Raw genomic sequence first — 15487 nt, 5'->3', positions numbered from 1 at the left:
AAATGCACTTAATCTGTACTTAATCTGATTTCTTTAGCACCTGGTATTTTCTCTTTCTGAGTTGTATTGCATTGTCTGTGGTCAGTGTCCCACGCTGAGTATAACGCAGTCAGTATTGATACAGGAATATCAAGACAAGAACTGTTCTGTGATCATTCTTGGTGTGGTGGAATGTCAGGTTTGACAGTGCTGTGGCTCTGAGTAGCCTATGCTAGGTCTCTTAAATAATTGGAATTCTTTAAACAAGTGAAACAAATGACAGCTGGCATCAGTATGGTGGTGTATTTTAAGGACTGGGGTTTTTTTTTTCAGAGCTCTGAAGTAGAAAGCAAGTTCTTTTGTGGCTCAGGTCTGTGGTCATCATAAAAACACTTTAACACATGCAGCTGGACTTTTTTAGCCCCCCTTTCACTGAGAGACTGGAGAGAAAATACAGGAAGCATCATGCTTCATCCTCTGCATGGACTTGAGCTCGGAGTGTGCAAGACCCATGGGCAACACCTGCCTCCTCTGTGTTTCCGAACAAAGCAGACCCCAGGAGTGCTGCAGCCTGTGCACTGTGTTCCCCTGGAAAATGAGCTCTTGGGCTGTTCCTTTAATAATATGTGTTTGCCTCTGGGTGAGTGAGCCAAGGGGAAAAGACAGAGCTGCCTTGAGGAGCGGAGTCCATTCAGCCTGGGTTTGTGCATTTTCCTCCGTTGTGCCTGCAAGAAAACTAAGTGTAAAACCCACAGTATGATACCTGCACGCTTATATGCCCAGAAATTATATATTGGACTCTGCATCAGGATAAACGTTATGTGGAAGTCAAAGAAAAAGGAGTCAGATATTCCAGATCAAGGTTCCAACCAGCTACATTGTTCTTTTCTTATATGGATGGTATGTTAGGATAAATAATTACAGTGCAGTGTTGGATTATTTTGAACAAGTTAAAAAGACCCTTGTTTGAAACTGGCTGAGCACCAATTCCAGCCTTTGTCCCTCTGCTCCTGGTGCGATGCTTAGCCTAGGCAGTGCTTCAAGTTCATAACTGCTCACAAAACTGAGAAATACTGACCTTCTGATCAGTTTTCAACTTAAGCAACCATTTGCTTTTCTTCTCTCTCTCCCCCCCCCACTCCTCGGAGCATCTCATTCCTGGAAGGGAATTAATCTTATGTGATCCGTATGTTATTTTCCTAATAGTTTGGTGTTGGTTTTTTTATGCCATAACAATTGATGGAAAATATTTGGTGGAGAGAGAAGATGTAGTCTGTCAGGATGTTGCTAGTTTTCTGCAAATCAAAGCTAGGACATGCAGGAGAGCAAGTAGTGAAGGAAAGGCTTATGTAGATACTCATTTCAAAAACTTGAAACAAAAACTCCCAGATAACTTTATATAATGTTGAAATATTTTTTTTCTCCTTAGTTTTTTATCTTAAAAAAGAAACATTTTAGTCTTCCAAGTCAGACTTACGGTAACGTCTTAACCACAGCATGCCAAAGCTGTTAGGTTATTTTAAAGTTTTGGCCAGAAACTGGATGCTTGTGCAAAGTACTCCCAATACAAAACAAAACAGTTGCTTGACTATTCTTTGCAGTGCTGTAACTTTTAAGAGTCCTTTTTTAAAAAAAAAAAATTAAAAAATTTGGTTTTCCTTGGGGTTTTTCATGAGTTTTTTCCTTGGTATGCTGTAAACATCCACAGCTTTTTTTTGTGAAAGTCTTTTTCCATGTTTGTATATGGAAGATAAAGCGACGCAGTGCAGCACAGGCGCGTAGCTGTCAGTAATGGTTCTGATGGAGATAAGCATTAGCAGGGGATTGCTAGTGACCACTTGACACTTAAACTACTTCCTTCTAAGGACTCATAAAGGTCTCATAAATCACTTTTGATTGTAGTGAAATCTACTAACATTTTTTTGCATCTTGCAGAAAACTTGGGGCATAAGGATAGAGAGAGAAGGCAGAAAATGAAGCTGTTCTGTTGTTAGAGCCAACTGGAAGCTCATTGGGAAAACTAAAAAGTTCCTTATGTCCACACAAACACATGCCGTTACCCTGTGGGAAACTGTTTGCTGGCATAAAAGACACTTGGAATTAAATATAAACTCTAACAGCACAGCATTCTATTTGTAATGCTCAGTCGCAGGGTTAGCTTTGCAAATTGTTGATATTAACTTGAATAAGCACAGCACTGTATTTATTATTCAAGAGGAGCATATATTTGGTGATGAGAAATAAAGCCTTTCACAGGGTTATAGCGAAAGAATGTGAATAACTGATGTATGTTTATTTTGTTGATGCCTCCTAAATACCAGTTTCATGGCTGCTTTCATACAGGCTTTTGCAACCTTTTTGTAGATACTGGTGGTACTTAGTGATGTTAAGTAGTAGTGTTACATTACGTTAGGAGCTGGATAAACTAATACTAAGCACAGTACACAGCTCTTTATTTATCTATCTGTGCTGGAGTATGTTTAAGAGAAAGTATGCTAAAGCAAAAGTAGATCTCTGTATGAATGCATCTCATATACTAGCTAACCCCCAGTTCAGACTTTGTAGTTCTCAGCAAGCGAGTAAAGAAAACAATTTCCCTCTATGTAATGCTGTCAGTGATGACACCTACGTTGCAGACAAGCAGACAATCCTTTTGGTGTATTTTTACTGTAAGCCCTTTTAGGGAAGGGTCAGCAACTCACAAGGTTGTGTATTGATTAATTCCAGACAGATTGTTTTTTATTCATAGGGTGTCTTGTGGGATAACCCAACAAATGCATCTTCCAGTGTGTTCTACAGACCAAATGTAATCCATCTTGCAAAAAAAAAAAAAAAAGGTGAAAATTAGAACAACAGCCTCTCTTGCCAGCAGAGTGACATCAGAAATGGTGTTTCTTAGCTAGGTTTAATTTTGGAGATTGTTTATGTTGCTTTGAGTTTATTTGGGCAGTAGCAAGCATGGACCAAGTTCCTAAAAAGGAAAGTGTTGTTGAAAGCTGCAGAAAAAAGATTATGCGAAGTGGAAGCCATCCAGCTGAGTGTCTTTGCTGTCCTTTGCAATACACTGTGCTGCTAAGGAAATGATTGAACAAGCTTTTGAAGTCAAGGGATACTTTAAATTTATGCTTCTCAAATGGCAAACTTCATTTTAAAGAGACCGTGTGGTAAAAGTTATCCAGCTAGAATGCCTAGAATTATTTCCTTAAAACAGTGCTTAGAATCATAGAATAACCAGGTTGGAAGAGACCCACCAGATCATCAAGTCCAACCATTCCTATCAAACACTAAACCATGCCTCTCAGCGCCTTGTCCACCCGTGTCTTAAACACCTCCAGGGAAGGTGACTCAACCCCCTCCCTGGGCAGCCTGTTCCAGTGCCCAATGACCCTTTCTGTGAAAAATTTTTTCCTAATGTCCAGCCTAAATCTCCCCTGGCGGAGCTTGAGTCCATTCCCTCTTGTCCTGTCCCCTGTCACTTGGGAGAAGAGGCCATCACCCTCCTCTCCACAACCTCCTTTCAGGTAGTTGTAGAGAGCAATGAGGTCTCCCCTCAGCCTCCTCTTCTCCAGGCTAAACACCCCCAGCTCTCTCAGCCGCTCCTCATTAGGCCCCTGTATCTGGGTTGCCTCATTCTTAGAAGTACCTGGCATCCACCAAGAAGATCCTCTGAAGGTGGTGAGACGTAGAATCACTCACCGTCTTTGAAATCAGACCAGCTGTACCAGCCTGTCTGAATGTAACCATGATTACTTCAGGCATCAGCTCTTAAAATGTTTGTTCTTTCAGCTGACAGTTGAGCTTGGAGGTTTTGGAGTTCAAGTGTGGAGTTCAGCACTGAGGAGCAAGAGAATTTTCATCCCATCTCCCAAAGAAAAGCAGTGCCTGCTGCCATCCTCCAGCCAAAGTGTTAGGTTAACTCTTACGTTACTCCAGTGTTTTCTTTCCTCCCGTGGTTGTTTCTGTGCATGGCTACATTTCTTTTCCAGCAGTCAGCATCCTTATGCTTTGTCCTAAACTATTGAATCATTTAATTTGTCCTGCTCTCAGTTCACACCTGTAGTCACTCCTTTGGAAGGCAAAACTGCTGGATTCTAGTTATCATCCCCTGCAAGCTGCACACAATTCTCAGTTAACCATTTCCTACCTACTTAAAATCACTGATGTGGAAGACTCTAGGTTTAGTTTGGGGAGCTCACCTTTCCAGGTACCCCACATGTTTGTAAGCAGATGGCAGTCTTGTGCCTGCCAAAATTTTGTCTAAAGCAGACACAGTTTTGAGTAGATGTGTGCTGCTGCTTTTTCAGGGTAACTTTCTCTCTTTTTCTCAAGAGGCAACCAGATACAATTCCTTTGCCTATTGGAGCTGTTGTTAGCTAATTACTGAGTCTTGTATTGAAGAAATGACTGTGTATAAACACAGCAAGGAAGGAAAACAAAACGCTTCTGTAATATGAATCTCTTAACTGTAGTTTCGTGTCAGTGGTTTGTGCTTTCCGTGGTATGTTGGTGTCGCAGAACGTCGGACTTATTTGTGTTTGGGCCCTTGTTTGTAGTTTGACTGGTTTGTAACAGAAAAGAGACTGGAATAGCAGGGTGTGAAATATCAAAAGAATGCTCTGCAATTTAATGGCTTGAAGGATTAACCGCAGCAGTGCAGAACAGTCCCATGGGGGGAAAAATGCTGGTTGTCTTCATTTCAAGGATGTTGTGTATCAAGTGAAGGATCTTCTCCCAAGTAACAAGTGATAGGATGAGAGGAAATGGCCTCAAGTTGCGCAAGGGGAGGTTCTGATTAGATATTAGGAAAAAAATCCTGACTGGAAGGGGTTATCAGGCCCTGGCAGAGGCTGCTTAGGGAAGTGGTTGACTCACCATCCCTGGAGGCATTTAAAAGACAGGTAGGTGAGGTGGTCATAAATATAGGTTAGTTGTGGACCAGGTTAGATGATCTCAAAGTTTTTTTCAAACCAAACAGTTCTGTGACTCTATGATCTTGAGTGAAATTTTGGGTCTCTAGTAACCCATGGAGGAACATTGATTGAAAGTACTAAGTAGTGTTCAATTGAAAAATAATGTGGTGTTTACTTCCAATGGTATTTTTAACTTAGGTTAAAATGATGATTGATTTCTTAAATGTACTCCTAAGGTTGCAAACTGCCACCTTGATCTTCTCATGCAGCTTCTATAAAACATTTCAGAGGACTATCCTGGGTTTTGGTGGAGGATATCACAGAGGTTTAGAAGCTAAGGAGTTATTTAGAGCCAAATTTGTATCTGGATAGCAAAATCATTGTGTAGAAAACAATGGGTTTCTGCTCAGCTCTTGTAGTGTGTGATGTTGAAATTTGTACTCACCTCAATTTCCCACTTACTAGAAGGGACAGTAATTCTTCTCTGCAAAGCTCTTGGGATCTTCTGATATAATCCTAGCTTTCTGTTGTGGGCTGCAAATGAAGTTAGACTCCCTAGACTATGAATTCCATTGCAAATAAGAGTTTGAAGATATTATACAAAAATATGCAGGTTTTTGTTTCATACTTTGTATATTTTTTTACATTATATAGCTCAATGGGAACTAAAAAATACCTGTAGAGTGCTGTTTAGAAGCTGACTGACAGATAAGATTGAATTATTTTGATATGAAATAACTTCCTTCAGAGACCACTTCAGTCAGCAGGTATCTTCCAAGAAAGTTGTATGCTGTTATCCTCTTCATGATGCAAAGATTGATTTACGTTGGGAATTATAATTTTTAAGAATAAAGTAGCTGTTGTTTCATAATTGGTAGCTGCTCTGCAGTTAATTTCATTAATGCTCTAGTGCTTCTTAAGTGATTCACTGCCTGTTGTGACTGAATTCCTTGAAAAGCCTTGTGAAAGAGTTTTCAAATCACTTAAAATAAGTCAGTAGCGTCACTCTTGGAAGGAGTTTTTGGAAGTGCTGTATAGGAAATTGGTATCTTAAAACTGTATTGGGAAATAACCTCAACTAAGGGCTTATCCAGCCAGCAAATAAACAAGACTAATCTAAACGTTCCTATTTATGAAACTCTGGAATGGAAAACAGTACATATGTATGTTTTGAAATTATTCTTGTTTGTAAAATCCTGTTACACAACAGAAACAAGCACTATTAGCAAAGCATCCGCATTTTTTCAGTCTTTCAACGTAATGACCCAGATTTAGTCCATTATAGAAAAAAGTAAAACCAGCTGTTAGATATGAACATGAGGTTAATGACAAATCTAGGCTGCGCCTTGCTTTAAAGGCTCATTATGATGTACTGTTCACAAAGAAAACTGAATATCGTGTGCGTTCACTGACCATATTAAGTGACCACATAGTTCCAGTAACATGCCTGCGGAACAGTACTCGTGGAAATGTTATCGTCCATCTCAGTGTATAATTGAATTGTTGCTTCTGCTTTGTCTTCGGTAGCCAAAATTGCTGCTGTGGGTACTGTATATGCATGTGAAGTATGTAGGATTGAGCTCAACTGAGAAAGGTCATCTGATCTGAACCCCGAGATCATGCCTGAATCCTAGATAAGACAGTAAGGTTATTTTGTATGGTTTTGAGCATCTAGAGTAGTATAGAAACAGCCAGCAGCGTCTCTGCTCATCCCAATTTCCTAATTATAACAGTATTTGTTATTGTTTACTCTAGGAATGACTATACCAGAAGAAGACACTGATGTGGGACAAGGTAGTAAATATTGCCTTGTGGCGATAGGGAGGCTTCAGGTAATGCCAATCTTTCTTTATATAAACTACTTCTGAAATAATAATCAGTCTTTTGCTTTAGTTGTAAAGGACTTGTGCCAAGTTCTTGTACTAGACTGTAAATTTTCATGTGCCTCCAAAATACATCAAGTGCCTTGATGCTGGTGTGCAGCCAGGGGCTTGTTTAGAACATATCAACAGAGCAAAATGAAAATGAGATTTTGGTACATGTGTGTATTTAAACCAACAACAGCTGGAAAGGCACTCGTGGCAGATCAGTATGTACAGACGTGCTGTTCTCTAGAGTGCATAGGGCTGGCATATTCTAGACGTTGAGAAACACAGGGGTACCCATCCTACTGATGGCTTCCAAAGCCAGTGATACACTTGCTCCTTGCTGTTCTTTCTTTCATTCGCTCTCTCTGGCTAATCAGCTACATGAAAAACTTATTGCAGAGATTATTCTGAAAAAGTTAAAGATCAGGCAGTCAAGATACACTTCGCAAATAACAATTTAAATCTTGACGTTTATTGTATTATGCATTCAGATGTGATGTCAGCTAAGGGAACTGTGAGAATAAAATTCTTCTTCCTTTTTGTCCAGACAGTTGCAATTGCTGTATTAAAATTTCTTCCTTTGTCCATTGCTGACAGGAGTTTTGAGCGGGAACTAAAGCAGTTGCAGTGAATCTCCTTCTCTGCAGCAGGGAGGTTATTTTTTATCTTCCCAGTCTAGGAATTCTGCCATGGGTGAACCTGTTTGAGCCTCCTGGTTGATCTTCCGTTGGCCTGCGCTCAGTGCCATCTGCTAGGATGGCATCGCTCCTTCTGACAATGTAGAATGTCCCATTTGTTAGAGCACAGGTGCCAAACCCCTCTTATCTGAGGTGAACAGCCTGCTCGTTATGGCAAGTGTTAGCATTTCTGCAGTGTCTCCATTGGAATGGCAGAGCTACGAAAGTATTGCATGATGTTTTTTAGGTTAATCATGCTCTTATAATCAAGGGTTATGTATTCCACTAATGGAGGGAAGGAATTTATGGGGATTCATGTGTTACAGCTGCCAGAGGAAGATAATTTCTGAGAAAATCACATTAGTAACATGTAGAGTGTCAAAACATCTGTTACATTAGAAGAGCCAGCAGAGTATGTGAGGAAGGGCAAGAGGAGGCTCTGTGGAGGGGCATAAAAAAAAAAGTAGATTTTGCTCTTTTTGCATTAGGACCTTCTCAACAGAGATAGCTCTGGAAGTTGTGTAAGTTCTCATTTGTAAGTTCTCATGGTAGGAATGAATGGATATGAAGTTGCACCTGTGACCTCATTGCACAGGTTTCAGCCAGTGAGCTGGAAATTAATCAATAATCATTCTCCCTGATGAGATTTGAATCATAGAATAGTTTGGGTTGGAGGGGACCTTAAAGATCATCAAGTTCCAACACCCGCGTCATGGGTGCCTGCTGGCTGCCATTAATCACCTCCCTGTCCTGCATGTGCTTTAGCAGAGCTTCTAGGAGGATCTGTTCTATGATCTTTCCAGGCACAGAGGTGAGGCTGACAGGCTGGTAGTTCCCAGAGTCGTCTTTTGTGCCCTTTTTAAAAATGGGCACAACGTTGCCCTTTTCTCTGGATTGCCATGACTTTTTAAATATTGTGGAGAGCAGCTTGGCAACCACACCTGCCAATTATTCTCAGGACTCTGGGATGCATCTTATCAGGTCCCATTTATAGGAAGACTGGCCTGGTATCACCTGCCTCACACACTGGAGAACTTTGTTCAGATTTTCTCGGTGTTTCGGGTGATGTTCATCTCACCTGAAAGTTGAGTGTTTAGTCTGAGTGATCCTATTGGATATGTCTACAGATAATGACTTGGCCTTTTCCATCCTAAAGTGGGTGACTGAATTGTCCTCTGCAAGTGTCTCATTCTTGTTTGACAAAGGTAGGAACCAGGATTCCTAACTTTAATGGGATACCACAAAGGGAGATTAATCCAGCTGTACTCATATCCTCAATATATCCCTCCCTCTTGGGAACTTCTGGTGTATTTGTTTTCCCTCTGTGCTATTAAGCCTAGGTGGGTGCTATGGGATGTGATATTTGCCCTGCAAACTAGACTAAAGGCTGTTGCGTGTCATTTATCTGTGGTGCTGTTTTATTTATGACTTCCTTCAGTAGTGAGCAATCTGCCAGCAGATTTTGTGCTTTAATTATATAATCAAATTTGACTTACGGTGACTGTTCTGTGGATTTTATTGGTCTTAGGTAACCAGCTCTCCAGTGTGCATGGACATGAATGGCATGTCGGTCCCCACTGAGTTCTTGTCCAGACACAACTCTGATGGAGTCATCACCTTTGTTGACCCAAGGTGCATCAGTGTCATTGGCTACCAGCCCCAGGTGAGTGAGGCACTGGAAATGTGGAGACTGGTTAGAGCTAAGGAAGAAAATTCTATTTGTGCATAAAAACAAAAGCAGCAAAACATGGAATATTTATAGCTCATACATCATGCAGTAAATGCTGTTTAATTTTCTTTGCTGTCCACACTGCTGTAAAATTTATAGTCTTCCCCTTTGTTAGCTAGAGTATCTTTTTGTTCCTGTTGGATGTAATTACAATTCTAGCAGCGAGATGCTTTAAACCTTGCACAGCTTTCCAGTGAAAGAAATTTCTGTGATAGAAAGTTAACAGTGCTTGGAGATAATTTTAGTCCTCTAGATTTTACTTTTGCCAATCTATTGAACAATAAGCAAACATAGTTTATGGCAACTATTTTCCTTTAGGCTTACATCTGCTCCTCTGAGTAGGAGGCTAGTCACAGAACTGAGCAGAATAGTAAATGAAGTCCTGATTGCCACAACTCTCCTTTGGATAACTGTCAACACTTGGAGTTAGAGGCAAAACCAATTTCTTGCTCATTTATTTTTCCCATTTAATTTGGTTTTAGGTAGCTTTATAGTAACTTTTTACAAAAATTAGTGTTATAAAATGGGTTGTAGTAGCAGATGTCAGTCTCTTCAAGAGAGACTGTAAATGGTAATGTCTATTTGTAAACAGTTACGTCTGTTGAACAGTACGAACGTAATGTTGGACATGATGCCTACAATCCTTGTTTATATGATTCATCCACGATTAACTGAGTAGTTCCATTAACGGTGGTAATCTAGTGTCTGCAAGGTTTACTTGAAGATCTGCATGTGGGTTTGTGGTGTGGCTTGTTTTTTTACACAGCTTTATGTTTTATTCTAGGATCTTTTGGGGAAAGATATTTTAGAATTCTGCCACCCTGAAGATCAAAGCCATTTGAGAGAGAGTTTCCAACAGGTGCTGTGCCCTGTTCCTTTTATTCCACATTTTATTTATTATGTTTGTTAATATTTTGTTCAGAGAAGTAGCTTTTATTTAATATTGCACAGTATTTTCTTTGTTATGCTGGAGAAGGAGTTGATAAGATACAAAAAATCTGTTGATCAGTTAGTAGTCAGTTAAGCAACATGAGTGTTAGTTTAAACTGCAGCGTGTCTTGGCAGTATTTTCAGAAATAAGTCACCTAGTCACATATTTTGTTTTCACAAAAAAATAAATTGAGTGTTCACTGTGCAGTTAGAGCTGTTTTGGAGATGCGGGTGTAGATCCCACTGTGCTAAGTGGTAACTGGAAGTATTTACCTTCCAATATGGGCTGTTGATTTGAAAGTAGTTGCACCCCTCTGTAATGCTGGATTGTTTGTGACATAAATTGTCTGCTAGCCTAGATGATGTGCTTCATATCCTTTGATGGAGTTACACCACTTTACATCATCAGAGAATCTGGCCCTTTTCTCTCTTAAGAGTGGAAATGCAAGTAGAAGTAACAAAGGAAATACAACATATGGAAAGTTTCTGATTTTGATTCATTTTTATAGTGGGCCATGTTTTCATGAGCTGTATCAAAGGCTTTTATTCTGTTGTAGAGCTTACTGTTTCAGATTGGTCTGGGCCATACGGTAGGAGTGCTTTCCCCAAGCCTTCTGCTTGTTGCTGATCTTTTTAATGCCTTCCCTGCTGCACTAGAAAGCATGGCATAAGATCTTTAACCAGTTACTGAGGTCCAGGTGATCTAAGTGGTTCCAGATTTTCTGACAACAGCTCAACCAAGTTTTTTTGATCCATCTTATGTTGGATGTTGATATCTGTTTTCAGCTATGAAATGTGGATGTGAAGTGACTTGTAAAATAATTTGTATTCCCAACTATTTATTCAGGCATGTTTTGCAAAAATGGAACCTTAAAAGCCTCTCTGGAGAAAACAGTTAAATGCTGTTCTGTATCCATAGACTAGAATGTGAAACTGACTTTATGGTCTTGACCGAAGTATTTGAGATCGTGGAAAATACCACTACTCCTGCGCTATTTCCCACCATCCCCTACTTCAAGCCAAGACTACAAGTCCCACCAGTGAGCTACCAGAAAAAACTGAACACTCTGCATCCACTTCAGTGTTCCTTGAGTGGACTGAGTTCAAACAGCAGCTAAAGACATAAATTCAAGATACTGATTCACAGGTAGAAGCCCGTGAAAGTTAGATGCTTGAAATAGCTCACCACACCCGGGCACCTCTGCCTCACCTTGTTCACGGGTGTGATGCTGCAGCTGAACCTACTTCATGGATAGCTGGCACCAGCAGTCAGGTCCTATTCACCCTCTTCTTTCTTCCCTGACCTCCTCTTTACCCTTCCTAACCATCCTGCTACTAACTAGTGCAGATGTACTTGCCAGGTAGGCTAGCTAAGGGGCTAATTGCTTTTGCATGGTACTAGCTTTCAGCTGGTTGAGCTCCCTGAACTTGTGCCTGATCGCATCAGTGGCTCAAGAAGAGCAGTGAGAACACATATGTTGTTTTTCACTGATGCCCAAATGATTGATTCTGCTAATTTCTCCAAGAGACATAGACAGAGAGCTGCTGGATAATAACATGTCAAACATCCGTCTCTGAAACAATTGCCTGGGGCTCAGAAGAGCTGACTAACTAACGTTCAAGTTAATGGCTTGGTCCTCACTGTGTTCACTGAGAGTGAGATCAGGCCGTGGGAGGCTGCCAGTCTGTCCCTGGGCTCAGTTGCTGGGGACTTCAGTGTCACTGCTCATTGTTAGGCATGTGTATAAGTGATTTGCTGCATCAGGGACGTACATGATTTGTTCAAGGTCATACAAAAAGGCAGCAGAAAAAGATTGCAGGTTGGAAATGAAAGTTCCTGTGTCCAGTCTATGAAAATATTGTGCTTTGTCTTTAATAGGAAATTCCTTTTTACGTGTATTTTTGTTCAGTACAGTAGCAGTGTGATTGGGGTTGTTATTTCAATCATGCAGTAACAGACTGAAGTAAACAGTTGAGCTGTGCACCAAGTGGTTTTTATTTCCAAAGAATGGAAGAAAGTAAAAGTTAAGCATTAGCTTTGAAATTTTTCGTGCTGTCTTGTTTGCCTGCACTGTTTTAAGTTCAAGATTTTCCCACCAGCAATCTCTGTGCTTTATATATTAATGAAGAATTAATGCTTGCTTAATTCAGACTTCAGGACAATAGATCACTGCAGTTTGTTTTATTATTGTTAGTTTGGCCTTTAGAATTCTCTTCATTAAAAAGGTAACTGTGATTTCCAATAAACTCTTTTTCTTCTAAAACCCTCTGAAAACTTGACATTTCCAATTTGCTGACGGTGTCAGAACCAGGTTGGTGCATAACAGGAGGAGGGAGGGAGGGAGAATTTTGCAGGTTTTGGTCAATTGCCAGTATCCATCTCAAAGCTTTTACTTCCTTGCGAAGATAAATTCATTCATCAGGGTGGGAAAATCACGCCAGAACACGATAGTCTCAAGGCCAAGATCAACAAATAGGGTTTAGTATCAAAGGATCCAGAATACAGTTATTTGATATCCAGTAGTATTCAGATTGGATACTTTATACATAAGCTCTGTGGGTTTTTTACCCTGGGTGTGGTAGTAGAAAATTGCTGATAAAAGAATGTCACTCACTGAACTCAAACTACAAAAGCATTTGAAAAAGAAATAAAATAAAAAGGCATTTATCTCAGTTTATTTTGAACTTTCCTGGGCATTGCTAAATCTTTTCATTTCTTCTACTGCGTTCTTTCCATGTAATCCTGTATCAAGCTGATCAATTTGAAATGCAGACTTTTGGAAAAAGGATGAGAGCATTTTTCCTAATCCAATTGCTCGTCGATAAAGGCAGGGAGGTAAATACTGGGTTTTCTCCCTTTAGAAAATATGAGCTGCAGATAGCTAATAAAAAGTAAATTCCAGTGGATAAGGATTAAGTATCCACAACAAGATGTGGTGTTTATTTGTAGTAGATCTTCCCTTTCCTTCCCTGAGGCATCTCTGAGATAGCTTGGTGGAAAAGCAATAAAAAATAGACAGATAGCCTAGGTAAGTGCCCACTGAATTACTTGAAACTATATAAATTTTCTTCTGACTTAAACCAAGGTTGTTAGAGAACACTTAAAATGCAGTTACCGTGCCAATGTACAAGTATTGTTTTGAGCATATTTCTTTAGCTGGCTGCTTCTTAATTCTCACTTGATGCCCAGCTATCGACTTCAGCAAAACTTCAGCTACCAAAAGCAGAATGAGTGCTGCCAGACATCGGATTCTTAGTTATAAACAATTAGGCTGTTCAAACAATGAATTTGCTCTCCGTTTTCATTTATAGTATGAAAATAGATAGTGGCTTTTTGGTATTCTCTCCATGCAAAATGTAGCTCACTGTTTCTTCTTTTGGAAGCCAGAAGCAAGTGTTTGTTAGTAGCACTTTGCCATCGTAAGGAGTCTTCTAATTTGTTTGGGGAATTAAAAAAACCTGACCACATATGGTTTCTTAAAAAAAAGCCCATTGTGTTTAAATGTTATCCTAAACTTTGATGCTGAAGTGTAATTTGGTTATCACATATATGAATTGTATACCTAAGGATCCAAGCAGAAAAGCAGATAGTCAGCCTCAAAATATTTTGTTCTTGTGGGCTTTTGTTTCAGCTGCAATGTGTAGTTAAATGTAAACATTTAAAAGATCCTCAGTTTGGTTTCTGTCAGTCTCTCGATAAGCATTCCATGTTAAAACCATCAAAGCTCCGCTGTTGGGATAATGGCACAACCTGTTTGTTGTCCTGAATCTGTATCATTCTTATGTGTAGGCTGGAAAATGGTTCTTTATACAACAAAATATGAGGGTTTAATTCTGAAGGAAATAGCTGCAACCATGTATCAGATTTTGCTTATTCTCTTCAGATTAAGAATCTACTTGCTGTGTCCGTAGTTTTCTGCAATTCAAGTTTAACATACACCAGTTACTGATATTTACTGTTGATTTGCACAGCAGGTAGCAATCTCCTTCTGTTAACCTTTCCAAATGATTTTGCAGGTTGTGAAACTGAAAGGTCAAGTCCTGTCTGTGATGTATCGTTTTCGCACCAAAAACCGGGAATGGATGCTGATCAGAACCAGCAGTTTCACATTTCAGAACCCTTATTCTGATGAAATTGAATACATCATCTGCACCAACACTAATGTAAAGTATGTGCCTTTTCAGATGCTCGTATGCGTGGTTTTGAAAGAATTTGAGCATTGCTTTTTGCTGTAAAGCACGTTCTCGTTTATTGGTAGCCTGTTTCTAGCTACGTTTCTTCCTCTGTAGCAATATGGTCTGTAACAAGGTTTTTCTGCATCATGAGTTCTCACGGCGTAGCTGTTTCTGTGTCATTATCCTGTTATGCTTCCAGGGCCTGGCTGCACTGGGAGAGAAACGTCACTTATCTGTTATATCATTAGACAAGCCCATTGATCTCAGTCCAGGCTGCCCTAAGCTAGCACAGAGCTTCCAGCCGCACACCAGCTGTCCTGATATTGGAGGAAGGTTGGCCTGATCCCTAAGCCAAAGAGAAACTGCATGTCCATGTTCATTGTGACCATGCCATCCCATAGTTCTGGATTCTCTCATCTCCTTGGCCTGTGCATACTCATGGCCTATCAAAGCTGACAAAATGATTTTCTAGTACACTTGAATGGGAAGAGTTCCTGGTACTCGTGTTAAGATTTGGTGGAATATCCCCAACTATGGGGACAGATCCAACCCTTCCTCTTAAGAGGGGAATTGAATCATCCTGTCTTTGAATTAATGCTTTCCAAAAATCTGTCATTGGATCTCTTAGGGTGAGGTCACCCTGGGAGTATAGCGGAGGTTCATCACTGTATAACTGAGAAGCTTTCAAAGCCTCTTGAGTTCTGAGCCAGTAACTGCAGAAGCTAATCTTGAGGAATCCATTGCTTTATAGTGTGGGGCTTTTTTTACAAATATTTCGTCTTTCCAGAATAAAATTAATCTATTTCTAAGGCAAAATCTGCTTCTGGTCTAAATAAAGATTTTATTTTTTTTTTTTGCCAAGTTTTTAGCTCAGAGGAATTTATTGGTTTTAAGATGTCAATCTGTTAAACTGTGTAATTGAAATGCTGAACAAGCAGCCTGCTAGTGGAGATGCGTGCTGAGAGCTCCATTTGCAAAACTAAACTCCTAGAGTTTTGGCATTTGAACTTAGAAAGCTAGTAAGTGTCTCTGGGTGTTCCTTGACTTGCTTTTTTGGAAATGACACATAACTGGGCTAGAAGGGCTGTGCTTTCGTGCATTTGAAACCCAACATTGTAGTCGTTTTGCCCAGTTTTTTCTGCATACCCTAAAAGCTGGACCTAAAGAACTGAATAGTTATGGTCATTGAAAACAAGCAAACGTGTCTTGAAATCAGAT

The 15487-nt window shown here is 40.0% G+C and overlaps 1 protein-coding gene across 3 annotated transcripts in view; it reads left to right on the top strand.

Moving 5' to 3' along the window:
• ARNT2 (aryl hydrocarbon receptor nuclear translocator 2) overlaps positions 1 to 15487 on the top strand; it is a 103138-nt gene that overhangs the window by 62637 nt on the left and 25014 nt on the right. For all 3 annotated transcript variants that reach the window (XM_069866869.1, XM_069866867.1, XM_069866868.1), the window contains 4 exons: positions 6645 to 6721; positions 8963 to 9097; positions 9948 to 10022; positions 14111 to 14262. In XM_069866869.1, coding sequence (XP_069722970.1) covers positions 6645 to 6721; positions 8963 to 9097; positions 9948 to 10022; positions 14111 to 14262 — 439 coding nt within the window. The remainder of the gene's footprint in view (positions 1 to 6644; positions 6722 to 8962; positions 9098 to 9947; positions 10023 to 14110; positions 14263 to 15487) is intronic.

The sequence above is a fragment of the Phaenicophaeus curvirostris genome, chromosome 12, assembly GCF_032191515.1.
Source record: "Phaenicophaeus curvirostris isolate KB17595 chromosome 12, BPBGC_Pcur_1.0, whole genome shotgun sequence".
Classification (NCBI taxonomy): domain Eukaryota; kingdom Metazoa; phylum Chordata; class Aves; order Cuculiformes; family Cuculidae; genus Phaenicophaeus; species Phaenicophaeus curvirostris.
The sequence above is the reverse complement of the archived record's forward strand: the minus strand, read 5'-3'. Positions and strand labels throughout refer to the sequence as shown.